Source organism: Girardinichthys multiradiatus, chromosome 17, assembly GCF_021462225.1.
Source record: "Girardinichthys multiradiatus isolate DD_20200921_A chromosome 17, DD_fGirMul_XY1, whole genome shotgun sequence".
Lineage (NCBI taxonomy): Eukaryota > Metazoa > Chordata > Actinopteri > Cyprinodontiformes > Goodeidae > Girardinichthys > Girardinichthys multiradiatus.
In genome coordinates this window covers 30,382,049-30,397,896 of record NC_061809.1, presented here as the reverse complement: position 1 = coordinate 30,397,896, position 15,848 = coordinate 30,382,049, and the positions used below count along the sequence as shown (strand labels likewise).

The window sequence follows — 15,848 nt, the reverse complement described above, 5'->3', positions numbered from 1 at the left end:
GTCGGTCGTGGCAGATGGCCGCTCACACTGAGCCTGGTTCTGGTTCTGCTGGGGGTTTCTTCCTGTTAAAAGGGAGTTTTTCCTCTCCACTGTCGCTACATGCATGCTCAGTATGAGGGATTGCTGCAAAGTCAACACCAGTGACTGTCCACTGTCTCTACATGCTCATCCAGGAGGAGTGAATGCTGCAAGTCACTGACTGGATGCAATCTGCTGGGTTTCCTTAGATAGAAAAACTTTTTATCCAATTTGAATAAATAACCGAATCTGACTGAACTGTTCAATGGTTACGATTAATTGGAATGTATGAACCTGACTGTTGTGAAGAACCTTGAGACGACATGTGTTGTGAATTGAAGTTATAGAAATAAACTGAATTGTATTGAATCTGCAGGGAGGAAGCCACTCACACACAGAAGGTTCCGCTGCTGTCTTTATTAGGATATGTCATTCATTTCCATTCACTGTAAACAGGGCCGACCCAGGCCTAGATTGGGCCCAGGAGTAGAAACTGATATAATCTGGGGCTTTCAAACCAACAACTGATTTGTCAGTTATTGGTTGATTAAACACCTGAGATCACATCTCCATGGTGGAAACAAAGAATCAGTTTTTGGTGGAGGCACCTGATTAGTGCAGAATAATTCAGTTACCCTGGGAAATTTAGGTTTCAAGTCAGCTTTTTGTTTTACCAGCATGTTTCGGAGCGACGCAGTCCTGCCTGGAATATCATGCAGAATCTGGGAAGAAAGCTAAAGATTAGGGTGTTGGTAAGGAGACCTTCCAACCTCAAAGACTTGGAGCTTATCACCACAGATGAACATCTGGCAGGTCTTCAAATCCCCAAAACACAAAACAAAATGAATGTACAAACAAAGTTTGATCATTGCAATTGAATTAAATGAAGTGGTTTTGTATATTTGAGAACATTTTAATCACACTGTTTGAATTATGGTTGCTCTGTCTTATTTTGATTTGAAACATGGATTTGTTTGAGTTTGCTATTTTTAATAACTGTAAAGTATTTTTTCTAATGCTTTAAATGCACCCTCACTCAGTCTCTTATTATTATTTTCTGTTCTTTACCTTTGTGTAAATCTGCCTGCTTCCATTTGCCTTTTGTATGTCACTGCAGCAATAGTTACCAAACTAAGCAATGTAATACTTCTACTAATAATGATAATAAAAAGAAGAAATATAAAAATAAAAAAAGAATACAATGTACAATTGCTGCAATGTATAATAATTTTAGTAGCATTAAAGCAATACATATATCAGCAAGTATGAAACCAAATACTATAGACATAATATAAAGGAATAAATCCAGATGTTAATATATTGAGTCATAAGAGTAAAAAAAAACGATGTCTCTTGCTGTAAATCATAAACGGGAACAACGCGAAAATAAAGTAGAATTCAGGGTCATTATGAAAAATAAAAACAACCACAACCCCCATGATGCAACAGCATAAAAACCCGCGAATCAAAAGCGATCAGTGTTTACAAACCAATCAGATCACAGGAAGCAGTTGACGTCATACGCCTCTGCGTCTATTTTTAGGATGCTTTTTCTGAGCTAGTCTAAGGCTGGAGGCGCCATCTTGAAAGACGAAATTTGTTCAGAAAAAAGGCCTAAAGGTTAAAAGCAGCAAGATGTTGTACCTGGAGGACTACCTGGAGAGTGAGTACGGGGCTGCAGCTGAGCGGCTGCGGGGTTTGGGCGCTTAATAATCGGTAAATGTGAGTTATTTCTCGGTCGGAGCATTGAACGTCCTTTTTTTTCTCGCGCAGTGATCGAGCAGCTTCCCATGGACCTCCGCGACAGGTTTACGGAAATGAGGGAGATGGACCTGCAGGTTCAGAGTACGGTCAACGAACACACACACAGTCACACACACACCTGTTTTAACCATCCGAGAGAATATAAATTAGTGCAGCAGCTGCTTTAGTTAGCGGTGGTTCATCTTTCAGACTGAAAATCAGTCATTTCTACAGACTCTGAGTGCTCGACAGTGTCCCTACCGGTAACTGTAGGAACAGATGCACTTGCTTAATTTTCTAATTTAATACTAAAAAGTTTTTTATTCCATTAAAACTCCGTTAGAATAAAATGACTAAGACAGCATCATTAGCCTGTTCGTTAGGATTTTATGAGGCACGCCAGTACCGAGCGGTGCAGAATTGAGAGGTGGAAGGAAATGAGTTCAAGGTTTTTACAAATAAAATCTGAAAAGTGTGGCGTGCATTTGTATTCAGCGCCCCGAATCTTTGTTCTGTAGAACCAGATTGGACTGCAGGCTGTTAGGGGTTTGTGTCAGCCAGATTCAAACATCTACAGACCGAAATTTTTCCCCATTTTTATTTTAGTTTTTTAATAAAACAAATTCAGTTCAGTCAACATCTGGGAACATCAGTTTTCAGGTCTTGCCAAATCTTTTCTTGGATTTAGGTCTTGATGTTGAATCAACATCTTCTGCAGCCTCTAACAGTTTTTCTTCAAGGCTTGTCCTGGATCTAGCTCCACCTGTCAACTCTGACCAGCATCTCTGTTCCTGCTGAAGAACATCCCCACAGCATGATGCTGCCACCACCATGTTTGAGCATTGGGAGGTTGTGTTGCAGAGCCAGTTTTCCTCCACACAGTGATTGCATGTAGCTTAAAGGCTTTCTCTCTACAATTATTTTGTTCTTGCTGCTCTTCCACAGTGGTGCCTGACTAATGGCTTTTACTGGATGTTATTTATGGTTATCAGATTAATTCCAGTGATATTTTGTCATTTTCTTCCACTTTGGTTGTCACAATGAATTGCAGAAGGACAAAATGCAGAAAAGGTTAAAAGTATGGACAATATTTTTCTCTATTGAACTGTTTTGATAATTAGCTCGATATACTTTCAAAGAACAAATGAACAGGAACAGAACTTATTTAGAAAAACGGACCAACTAAACACAGTTATCTTAAGCTTTGTGAAACATAACAAGGATCAATATGTCGTTGCACCAAACTTCCTGTTTAACAGTGCCATTATGCTTCAGTTCAAGCGGAAAATGATGATGATTAAGTTCACACGACAGGTTGAAATCTCTCCATGTTGTAAAAATGCTGGTGACCCCATGGATTGTCTTTTATTATTTCATTTTATCATAATCTTCTGTTTCTCATTAAAGTATTGTCATGGACGTATTGCCCAGCGCTGATGTAAAAACTCATTTTCTTAGTGTTCTGTCAGGTACATCAGAAAAACTTTCACTTGAAACAAATGAAATAATTTGTAGTTATAAGCGGCCCAGCATGCACCGGGGCGCTTCATAGCCGAGTGCCGAGCAGTGGGGATGAAGATCAGCTCCTTGGTTCTCGACCACAAAAGGGTGGCTGGTCCTCTCCGGGTTGGAGGAGAGTTCCTGCCTCAAGTGGAGGAGTTCACATGTCTCAGGGTGTTGTTCACAAGTGAGGGGAGATCGACAGACGGACCGATGCTGCCACTGCAGTAATGCAGCTGCTGCATTGGTCCCTTGTATCTGGTAGAAAAATTCAGATGATTTAAATGTTTAGTGATGCGACTTATGGTTCATTTCAAAGAGTCTGTCTCTGAAAATGTCCCCGTTTGGAGCAACCCATTTTACCCTAATATAGGGAGGGTTAAATATACCTGGCAAGGTGTGGGTAAAATCCACCCAAAAAACTCAAATCATCTGTATTAAGTAAGATTAATTTGTATTTAAAGGGTTAAAATAGAAGCAAGGTATGTCCATGCAAAAATAAAACCTTTATGCATAATTTCTTATAAAATAAGTACAAAATATCTAAACATTATCTAAACATCAGATAGCCATATAGTTGTTTAAGTATTGTGGCCGTTAATAACATTTTAATGCTGTTTGTTATATAGAAACAAAACAAAGAGCAAAAAGTAAGAGAAAATAGTGAACCTGAGTCGCTTTGGCTGAAACAACAATCACAGACTGCACCATTAAATATAATAATTAGCCCAACGTACTGATGATGAACACATGGATGAAAACATTAAAGTGTGCAAACATCTCAATAAAAACTAGCCCTGAAAAAAGGCAGCAACTTGCTTTAAGGGTTCTTCTGTTTCACCTTGTTATCGTCTGGCAGGTCTGTGTTGAGAAAGACGAGTTTCCTCCTCTTCCTCTCTCTCCCGCTTCATGCAGCCTGCGTCACAGCCGGGTCGCACAGCGGTCCACAGGTGTCTGCCGCCATGACGGGCCGAAACAAACAGTGAGCAGAGAGCGTGCTCTCTGGATGCTCGGCTCTGTTTCCATAGAGAGTCGTCTGAGTAATAAATATATAATTTAAAATGAAATGGAAAGAAGTAACGAGTGCAGAGCATTAAAAGCAAGCAAGGCAGTAAGAAACAGAGTGGCTCTCTAAAATGCATCTATTGTACAGCTTGATGAATATTTATTTCATTTAATATAAATCTCTGAATCGGTAGGGCTGGGCGATTAATCGGATTTTGATCTCGATTACGGTTCGCTTTTTCAACGATCATAAAAACATAATGAGAAAAGAGAGAACAGCCTCTCCACTCCTGCTGCTACCTCCTAGGAAACACTTTACAAATATTCAACCAGCTCCCAGAGACGCCAAGAAACGACAAGCGCAAAAACGTTCTGTTTCCAAAGACCAACCAACACAGTGAATAAACTGGACAAACGCTATGACTTACCATCTCGTCACCATTTTAGTCGTGTCTCCCTGCCCTGTATGATGAGGGTCGTAAAGGACGTGGCCACAGCCCAATATTTGGCCACCGTGCCGGACCTGTGGGGCCGTATACAAGCCTCACGCTTCTCTTCATTGACGCAGATTTCAAAACGAAAACAAAGTGTTTCCAGACATGGTGTTTCCCAGAAGACCACGTCTGGTCTGAGACACAGGATGACGACGTGGGACGACTCTCCATCCTAGCATCCCAGCCACAAGCGTCTCATCAGAAAGGGTCTTCTGGACAACTGTGTGGTCTAGCTCTACAACTGGCCTTGATGTTGGATTATTTATCTATAAATGTAGACACTAACTACACAGTTGATTTTATTTTTCTATTTTTCATGCGGTACGTTCATGGGAGGTATATCCTTGTTATTTAGCAGTATTTATTTGTTGGTCAAGACAACGTTTTACTTTATTCGTGGAATTTTTTCCAAAATGTTTGCGATCTTAAGGAAAACATGTTCAGTAAATTCATGTTATCAAAGTTCATGAATAATCTCGTTAAATAATCCACATCTCAACTATAATCAGAATAATGGTGATTCTAAGTTTTGTCATAATGGAGCAGCCCTATGAAGAGGTCAGATGTTAATGATATCTGGACCACGTGGGACTCCTGGTGCATAAACCTCCATAATTACTTCATGTTGACTTTACAGCAGGATGTTTCATAAGTGAACCCAGTTAGCTGAGGTCATACTGACATGTTTGGTGTGGGAAGTGTGGATCTCTGGATCTTCATCACTTTTTAACATACTGTAAATAACCTGGAGGTGGAGTAGATCCAGTAGATGTTCTGTATGAAACTTTAAACCTGTAAGCTGTCTGTAGAAGTTAAAGTCTAGAGATAATTAGATCTTCTCACGTTGGCATGGGTGAGGTTCTGCTCTATGAGGAACAACCTTTCCTCTCTGATGTAACATCTGCTTCCTCCTGTTATTCCAGAGAACTAAGTGTCTCCTCCTGTTTGTCTCAGACGCCACAGATCAGCTGGAGCAGAAGGTGACGGAGTTTTTCATTAACGCTAAGAAGAACAAACCTGAGTGGAGAGAGGAGCAGATGGAGATCATCAAAAAGGTCTGAACATCTGACCTGCTCAAGAGGAACATTCTAGACCTTCATATTTTCTCTGATGTTTGTGATGTGATGAACAGTTGCTGATCTGAGGAACGTTCCTCTGTTTCAGGATTATTACAAAGCTTTGGAAGATGCTGACGAGAAGGTCCAGCTGGCCAATCAGATTTATGATCTGGTGAGTAGATCTGTGTTTCCACATGCAGTCAGAGCTTCGGTCAAACTGGCAGTGAAGCAGAAGGTCCAGAATAAACTTTCCTCCATCTAGATGTTCAGTCTGACCACCACTAGGTGGCGACCTTAGCTTCTCTGACAGTCACTCCAGCTTGAAGGTCTACTTGGTTCCAGCTAAGGGACCCGGGTGTCATGTTTTCATCCTCAGGTGGACCGGCACCTGCGGAAACTGGACCAGGAGCTGGCCAAGTTTAAGATGGAGCTGGAGGCGGACAATGCCGGCATCACGGAGATCCTGGAGAGAAGTGAGTTCCTTGGCCTGACACTGGTATGATGGTTTGTTGTCAGCTGTGACCTTTCCTCCTTGTCCTCCTCAGGATCTCTAGAGATGGACAGCCCGTCTCAGCCCATCAACAACCATCATGTCCACTCCCACAGCAGCTCTGAGAGTGAGTCCAGCTGTTTGAGCTCCAGCATCTGTAAGTGGAACATCTTCAGGTCTCCAGCCTGATTCTGGTGTTCGTTCTGTTCTCTTCCAGAGAGGAAGTACAGCGCTCCGACCCACCACACCACAGAACACGTTCCAGAGAAGAAGTTCAAGTCTGAAGCTCTACTGTCCACCCTCACTTCAGACGCCTCCAAGGAGAACACACCAGGTACCTGCTCACCTGGACCTGTTTGGTCTCCGTCCTTACTGTCCCCTGCTCACCAGTTGACCCGGTCACTGTGTCCCCTGCAGGCTGCCGTACCAACAGCACGCCTTCGTCCACCAACAACGCGTACAGCGTCAACTCCTCCCAGTCTCTGGCCTCCTACAGCCTGAGCTCTCTACCTGCGGGGCCCGGTGCCGGAGCCGGGGCCATCACCATGGCTGCTGCTCAGGCCGTCCAGGCCACGGCTCAGGTCAGAGACGGACTGGGGTCAGGGGGGCGGAGCCTCTGCTGGTAGAGCAGGTGTGGAAGGGTTTCGGTCCACAGGCTGGACTCGTGGTCCTGGACCTGTGGGCTGAAACTAGCCGACCTGCAGACCGAATCAATCTGATGTTTCTGTCTGGACCTTCAGAACCAAACAGTCTCATTTACCTACAAACTGCACTTACACAGTTCTAACAGAGGGTTAGGTTCTGTGTAACATGTCGGGAACCTCAGCGGTACAACACAGTGAGTCTGAACTGGACTCGGTGTTGCTGTTGGTTCTTGTTTTCATTCAGTGTGAAAGCTCCCTGTGGTCCAAACACACAGAACAGAACCCACACAGCCATTATTCATTAAACCCAGATGAAAAGGTTCTGATCTGACTGAGAGGTGCGAGGAGCTTGTGTTCTTTATGAAGCCCGTGTGCTGGTCGGACTCCACATTTCTGTCCATCATGGCCCAGTAATAAATCTGTAGGAACTGGACCTTACTGGGAAAACTGGGATATTCCAGAAACCTTCTTCATTATAATATAATTTGGTTCTGCTAACCACCACCCTTCCTGTAACGCTGAAGGTTTAAGTCAGATATACCAGAACCATGTCCAGAATATGCAGACCCGACTCTCTACCAGCCGACCCTATTCACCTGGTGATGGCGCTGTTGCCCACACTGTATCTGATTCTATCTGAAATCTTGTAGGAACCCGGTGTAGAGGTTCTGTCTGAACGTTGTCTGGATTCTGGGCTGACATATTTGGTCGTCCTGAATGGAACCTGGTAGAACTCTAACCCAGTTACCAGAATCTCTGAGCATCCGGTCTGTTAGAAGCTGCTTCTGATTCTGTTGGTTCTGTCTCTCTTAGATGAAGGAGGGCAGACGGACCTCCAGCCTCAAAGCGAGCTACGAGGCCATCAAAAACAACGACTTCCAGCTGGGCCGGGAATTCTCCCTGTCCCGGGATAACACGGGATTCTCTTCCTCGGCTCTCGCCTCCACACTCAGCCAGACCCTCACCCCCACCACCGCCTCCGACTCCAGGGGCCGCAAGTCCAAGTAAGTCCTGGTTCCGCTACACACACACAAACACATAGATGGATCTAAACAGGTCCGTTTCCTCTGGTTCTAGGAGCAGCATCAAGTCTTCCAATCACCAGTCGTCCTCCTCATCCTCCTCTTCGTCCCTGTCTTCCTGCTCCTCCTCATCGGCGCTGGCTCAGGAGCTTTCCCAGCAAGCGGCGGTTCTGCCTGAAGCTGACGCCAACAACCAGGTGGACTGGACCTATGACCCTAACGAGCCCCGTTACTGCATCTGTAACCAGGTAGGCAGGCCGGACACAGGCTGGAGGCTGGGTTCAAGGTTCTGGTTCTGGTTTCATTTCTCTGATCTCCTGCAGGTTTCTTACGGAGAGATGGTCGGCTGTGACAACACGGATGTAAGTATTCCAGTTTAGATCCAGTGGCTGCTGGGCTCCCAGCTCTGACTGGTTCTAAATTGGATGGTTCTGCTCTCCTTGTCCCCAGTGTCCCATAGAGTGGTTCCACTACGGCTGCGTGGGCCTGACCGAGGCGCCCAAAGGGAAATGGTTCTGTCCACAGTGCACGGCTGCCATGAAGAGGAGGGGAAGCCGCCACAAATAGACCATCAGAGGTCAGAGGTCAACAACCAGAACCATCTAAAGCTTCACCTCCTCCTCTTCATTCTGTTTAAGTTCTTCCTTCAGTTTGGATCACATCCTGTACAGTTAGGTCAGAAATATTCATACCCCTGGCAGATTTAACCAAGACGTTGGCTCCCGAGAGCAGATCCGAGTCAGAACTCTGGTTGGGTCAGTCAGAACATACGTGCTGGTCAAAACTTGAACTCTGAGCTGAAACAGACGAAGAGCTTTCTGATGTTACCATGTCCTCTTAATCATCTCAGTTCTTCTGCATCCAGATGTTCCTGATGTGTCCAAGTATGATTTAATGTGTGTGTGTGTGTGTGTGTGTGTGTGTGTGTGAAGGCTTCAGACTGTTTAACCAGAGCTGTGACATCATCAGTGATCGGTCCAGGTTTCCTCTCTGAACCTCCTGCTCTTTGTCTCAGCTCCGGTTTTTCTTCCTCCGCAGCTTGAAGCGTTTCATCCGACGCTCTGAAGAGTCCAGGAACTGAAATCATTTCCCATCAGGCCGAGCTCCCCTCTCTCCAACTACAAAAACTACAAACCCTGCTGGACTACATCAATGGAAGCCTGTGTAGTTCATATGGACAGTGCTATGTTTTTCTGAATGTACAGCACCTCAGCAGGTGTGTGTGTGTGTGTGTGTGTGTGTGTGTGTGTGTGTGTGTGGAGGGTAAATAAACGGAGGATGTTTTCTAATTATTCGTCCATCTGGTTTCTTTGATGCTGAAGATCTTCTGTTCTTCAATCTTTTGAAGTTTAAACCTGCAAAGGACGGACCAAACTGATGAAGGTCGGACCCCTAGGTCCTACTAGGTCAAGGCAAGTTTATTTATTTAGCACATTTCAGTAGCAAGACAGTTCAAAGTGCTTCACATGAAGGATAAAATAAACATAATAGGCAAAGTTCATTACAGTGACATAAAGGTGATTTAAAAAATAAAGAGAATAGCATGATGGATAAGAAAATGAAAGGAAAGTTGGACTGAAAACTTAACTAATAATGTATAGATGGCATAGTCAAAGGCCGCTCTAAACAAATACGTTTTTAATCTTGATTTGAAGGAACTTAGAGTTTCAGCTTTTACAGTTTTCTGGGAGTTTTTTCCAGATTTGTGGAGCATAATATTCCTTTAATCCTGGAGATGTTCTTTAGGTGATAGAAGGATGACCTTGTTACTGTCTTTATGTTCCTCTGAAGGTTCAGGTCTGAGTCCATCACTACACCCAGGTTTCCAGCCTGACTGGTGGTTTCTAGCTGTATTAACTGAAGCTGTGTGCTAACTTTTAAACGCTCTTCTTTTGGTCCAAAGATTATTATTTCAGTTTTGTTTGGATTCAGTTGAAGAAGATTCTGGCCCATCCATGCATTGATTTCTTCTAAGCATTTACCCAGCGCTTGAATGGGTTCATGGTCACCTGGTGACATCGTAACGTATAGCTGTGTGTCGTCTGCATAGTTATGATAACTTACATTGTTGTTTATTAAAATCTGAGTTAGGGGGAGCATGTAGATATTGAATAGGAGGGGCCCTAAGATGGATCCTTGGGGAACACCACATGTGATTTTTGTGTCTCTGATGTAAAGTTACCTACTGACACAAAAAAGTCTCTGTCCTTCAAGTAGGATTTAAACCAGTTGAGTGCTGTACCAGAAAGGCCGACCCAGTTTTCCAGGCGCTCTAATAAAATGGATCAACAGTGTTGAATGCTGCACTAAGGTCCAATAATACCAGCACTCTGCTTCTTCCACAGTCTGCATTTATACGGATGTCATTGAACACCTTGACAAGAGCAGTCTCTGTACTGTGGTGATCAGGAAGCCTGACTGGAAGACATCGAAGCGGTTGGTCGTTGTTAGGAAGTTGTTTAACTGCTGAAACGCAGCTTTTTCAATAATCTTACAGATGAAGAGGAGGTTTGATATAGGCCTTTAGTTCTGTAGTAGCAGCTTGTCCAAGTTGTTCTTTTTCAATAGAGGTTTGATATTTGCTGTTTTCAGGGCCTGGAGGAAAACACCTGATAAAAGGGACGTGTTTATTATTTGTGTTAAATCAGATGTTATTACAGGCAAAACTTTCTGAAGGAAAGCTGTGGGTAAAAGATCGAGACAGCAGGAAGAAGAGCTTAGTTGCTGTACAATTTCTTCTAAGTTTTTGTAGTTTATTTGGTAAAATTTGGAAATTTAGTCAAAATCAGTTCTAGTTGGAGACAACTTTGGTCCTGGAGTTGATGTGGATGTGCTGACTGCCTCTCTGATCTTTTGGGTTTGTTCAGTAAAGAATTTAACAAATTCATTGCAGGTCCTGGTAGAGTGGAGTTCAGTCTACCAGTCGACTGGTCTAAGGTTCAAGCACCTCAGACCAGTCTTTATAATGGTCCTGAGTCATGCAGACTGGTCTTGTTCCTTCTCAGCTTCTGCTGTGAAACTGCAGTCATGTTGAAGTGGGTGCTCCTGATTGCTGGATCCAAGGTTTCTAGCAGAACATTATTCACAGCACCTCACTGCCCTCAGCAACTCGAACTGTGAGAACCAGTTTACACTACAGCAGCTCTTCTATTGGATCAGAACAACTTGGTCCACCCTTAATGTTTTCTGTGGTCATCCATTCCTCCAGGTTTTCTGCTTGGTGCCACGGATGAATCCTGCAGGCCAGTATGATCTCCACAGAGCTGCAGCTGTAGAGATGTTCTGACCCAAAATTCTCACCATGACAGTCTGGATCTGCACACTAAATATTCCTCTAGGATCTAGACCGAACCAGAAAAATCCTGTGTAGTTGGGTAGCAGCGCCTCCCTGTGGATCTGGGGCTTAATGTGGAAAGTAAAACTAAGAAGTGAGAAATAACTGATGGTTTGATGTGAGTGGACAAAGAGACACCAGGAGGATGCTGGGACTATAAGAAGATGCTGGGACACCAGGAGGATGCTGGGACACCAGGAGGATGCTGGGACACCAGGGGGACGGTGGGACTATAAGAAGACGCTGGGACACCAGGAGGATGCTGGGACTATAAGAAGATGCTGGGACACCAGGAGGATGCTGGGACTATAAGAAGACGCTGGGACACCAGGAGGATGCTGGGACACCAGGGGGACGGTGGGACTATAAGAAGACGCTGGGACACCAGGAGGATGCTGGGACTATAAGAAGATGCTGGGACACCAGGAGGATGCTGGGACACCAGGAGGATGCTGGGACACCAGGGGGACGGTGGGACTATAAGAAGACGCTGGGACAACAGGAGGATGCTGGGACTATAAGAAGATGCTGGGACACCAGGAGGATGCTGGGACACCAGGAGGATGCTGGGACACCAGGAGGATGCTGGGACACCAGGGGGACGGTGGGACTATAAGAAGATGCTGGGACACCAGGAGGATGCTGGGACACCAGGAGGATGCTGGGACACCAGGGGGACGGTGGGACTATAAGAAGACGCTGGGACACCAGGAGGATGCTGGGACTATAAGAAGATGCTGGGACACCAGGAGGATGCTGGGACACCAGGAGGATGCTGGGACACCAGGAGGATGCTGGGACACCAGGAGGATGCTGGGACACCAGGGGGACGGTGGGACTATAAGAAGATGCTGGGACACCAGGAGGATGCTGGGACTATAAGAAGATGCTGGGACACCAGGAGGATGCTGGGACACCAGGAGGATGCTGGGACACCAGGGGGACGGTGGGACTATAAGAAGACGCTGGGACAACAGGAGGATGCTGGGACTATAAGAAGATGCTGGGACACCAGGAGGATGCTGGGACTATAAGAAGATGCTGGGACACCAGGAGGATGCTGGGACACCAGGGGGACGGTGGGACTATAAGAAGATGCTGGGACACCAGGAGGATGCTGGGACTATAAGAAGATGCTGGGACACCAGGGGGACGGTGGGACTATAAGAAGACGCTGGGACAACAGGAGGATGCTGGGACTATAAGAAGATGCTGGGACACCAGGAGGATGCTGGGACTATAAGAAGATGCTGGGACACCAGGAGGATGCTGGGACACCAGGGGGACGGTGGGACTATAAGAAGATGCTGGGACACCAGGAGGATGCTGGGACTATAAGAAGATGCTGGGACACCAGGAGGATGCTGGGACACCAGGGGGACGGTGGGACTATAAGAAGATGCTGGGACACCAGGAGGATGCTGGGACTATAAGAAGACGCTGGGACAACAGGAGGATGCTGGGACTATAAGAAGATGCTGGGACACCAGGGGGACGGTGGGACTATAAGAAGACGCTGGGACAACAGGAGGATGCTGGGACTATAAGAAGATGCTGGGACACCAGGAGGATGCTGGGACACCAGGGGGACGGTGGGACTATAAGAAGACGCTGGGACAACAGGAGGATGCTGGGACTATAAGAAGATGCTGGGACACCAGGGGGACGGTGGGACTATAAGAAGACGCTGGGACAACAGGAGGATGCTGGGACTATAAGAAGACGCTGGGACACCAGGAGGATGCTGGGACTATAAGAAGATGCTGGGACACCAGGAGGATGCTGGGACACCAGGGGGACGGTGGGACTATAAGAAGACGCTGGGACTATAAGAAGACGCTGGGACACCAGGAGGATGCTGGGACTATAAGAAGACGCTGGGACACCAGGAGGATGCTGGGACACCAGGGGGACGGTGGGACTATAAGAAGACGCTGGGACACCAGGAGGATGCTGGGACTATAAGAAGACGCTGGGACACCAGGAGGATGCTGGGACTATAAGAAGATGCTGGGACACCAGGGGGACGGTGGGACTATAAGAAGACGCTGGGACACCAGGAGGATGCTGGGACACCAGGGGGACGGTGGGACTATAAGAAGACGCTGGGACACCAGGAGGATGCTGGGACACCAGGGGGACGGTGGGACTATAAGAAGACGCTGGGACACCAGGAGGATGCTGGGACTATAAGAAGACGCTGGGACACCAGGAGGATGCTGGGACTATAAGAAGACGCTGGGACACCAGGAGGATGCTGGGACTATAAGAAGACGCTGGGACACCAGGAGGATGCTGGGACACCAGGGGGACGGTGGGACTATAAGAAGACGCTGGGACACCAGGAGGATGCTGGGACACCAGGGGGACGGTGGGACTATAAGAAGACGCTGGGACACCAGGAGGATGCTGGGACTATAAGAAGACGCTGGGACACCAGGAGGATGCTGGGACTATAAGAAGACGCTGGGACACCAGGAGGATGCTGGGACACCAGGGGGACGGTGGGACTATAAGAAGACGCTGGGACACCAGGAGGATGCTGGGACACCAGGGGGACGGTGGGACTATAAGAAGACGCTGGGACACCAGGAGGATGCTGGGACTATAAGAAGACGCTGGGACACCAGGAGGATGCTGGGACTATAAGAAGACGCTGGGACACCAGGAGGATGCTGGGACTATAAGAAGACGCTGGGACACCAGGAGGATGCTGGGACACCAGGGGGACGGTGGGACTATAAGAAGACGCTGGGACACCAGGAGGATGCTGGGACACCAGGGGGACGGTGGGACTATAAGAAGACGCTGGGACACCAGGAGGATGCTGGGACACCAGGGGGACGGTGGGACTATAAGAAGACGCTGGGACACCAGGAGGATGCTGGGACTATAAGAAGACGCTGGGACACCAGGAGGATGCTGGGACTATAAGAAGACGCTGGGACACCAGGAGGATGCTGGGACTATAAGAAGACGCTGGGACACCAGGAGGATGCTGGGACTATAAGAAGACGCTGGGACACCAGGAGGATGCTGGGACTATAAGAAGACGCTGGGACACCAGGAGGATGCTGGGACACCAGGGGGACGGTGGGACTATAAGAAGACGCTGGGACACCAGGAGGATGCTGGGACTATAAGAAGACGCTGGGACACCAGGAGGATGCTGGGACTATAAGAAGACGCTGGGACACCAGGAGGATGCTGGGACTATAAGAAGATGCTGGGACACCAGGAGGATGCTGGGACACCAGGGGGACGGTGGGACTATAAGAAGACGCTGGGACACCAGGAGGATGCTGGGACACCAGGGGGACGGTGGGACTATAAGAAGACGCTGGGACACCAGGAGGATGCTGGGACACCAGGGGGACGGTGGGACTATAAGAAGACGCTGGGACACCAGGAGGATGCTGGGACTATAAGAAGATACTGGGACACCAGGAGGATGCTGGGACACCAGGGGGACGGTGGGACTATAAGAAGACGCTGGGACACCAGGAGGATGCTGGGACACCAGGGGGACGGTGGGACTATAAGAAGACGCTGGGACTATAAGAAGACGCTGGGACACCAGGAGGATGCTGGGACTATAAGAAGACGCTGGGACACCAGGAGGATGCTGGGACTATAAGAAGACGCTGGGACACCAGGAGGATGCTGGGACACCAGGGGGACGGTGGGACTATAAGAAGACGCTGGGACACCAGGAGGATGCTGGGACACCAGGGGGACGGTGGGACTATAAGAAGACGCTGGGACACCAGGAGGATGCTGGGATTATAAGAAGACGCTGGGACACCAGGAGGATGCTGGGACACCAGGGGGACGCTGGGACATCAAGGGGGACGGTGGGACACCAGGGGGACGGTGGGACTATAAGAAGACGCTGGGACACCAGGAGGATGCTGGGACACCAGGGGGACGGTGGGACTATAAGAAGACGCTGGGACACCAGGAGGATGCTGGGACTATAAGAAGACGCTGGGACACCAGGAGGATGCTGGGACACCAGGGGGACGCTGGGACATCAAGGGGGACGGTGGGACACCAGGGGGACGGTGGGACTATAAGAAGACGCTGGGACACCAGGAGGATGCTGGGACACCAGGGGGACGGTGGGACTATAAGAAGACGCTGGGACACCAGGAGGATGCTGGGACTATAAGAAGACACTGGGACACCAGGGGCACAGTGGGAGAGCAGGGGACAGTGGTGTTGGGACCACAGCCATGGTTACAACGCGAAAGGCCAGTAGAAACTTTCCTGGACTTTCAAAATAAACTGCATTAACCTACTTCCGGCACAGCCAAGAAACGAGGTAACTGTGGAGTTCCTGTGACGTCACTGTCCAAATAAAAGCACCGTTCTTGCTACATCCTGCCTCTACCATCCGGACTCTGTGCGAGGCTGGCCGGTGAGACAGCTCGCTAATGTGTCTTTGCTGGAAAACAGACATAAACTCTACAAACTGGATCCAAGGGTGTCATAAGATCATCGATCATATGCTCTAAGTTAAGTATTGATGAATTACTGT

General features: G+C 47.5%; 1 protein-coding gene across 2 annotated transcripts; it reads left to right on the top strand.

Moving 5' to 3' along the window:
* The first annotated feature begins 1,522 nt into the window (after positions 1 to 1,522).
* On the top strand, positions 1,523 to 9,263 carry ing3 (inhibitor of growth family, member 3). Of its 2 annotated transcripts, XM_047389485.1 has the most exons (13): positions 1,523 to 1,681; positions 1,792 to 1,863; positions 5,715 to 5,815; positions 5,925 to 5,990; positions 6,195 to 6,291; positions 6,364 to 6,435; positions 6,526 to 6,642; positions 6,726 to 6,889; positions 7,766 to 7,956; positions 8,030 to 8,222; positions 8,298 to 8,336; positions 8,425 to 8,551; positions 9,013 to 9,263. In XM_047389485.1, the coding sequence occupies exons 1-12, from the start codon at positions 1,654 to 1,656 to the stop codon at positions 8,539 to 8,541; spliced, it is 1,257 nt and encodes a 418-aa protein (XP_047245441.1). In that variant the 5' UTR covers positions 1,523 to 1,653; the 3' UTR covers positions 8,542 to 8,551; positions 9,013 to 9,263. The 2 variants fall into 2 exon arrangements, with proteins under 2 accessions (XP_047245441.1, XP_047245440.1); XM_047389484.1 differs by having other exon boundaries at positions 1,524 to 1,681; positions 8,425 to 9,263.
* Positions 9,264 to 15,848: the final 6,585 nt, after the last annotated feature.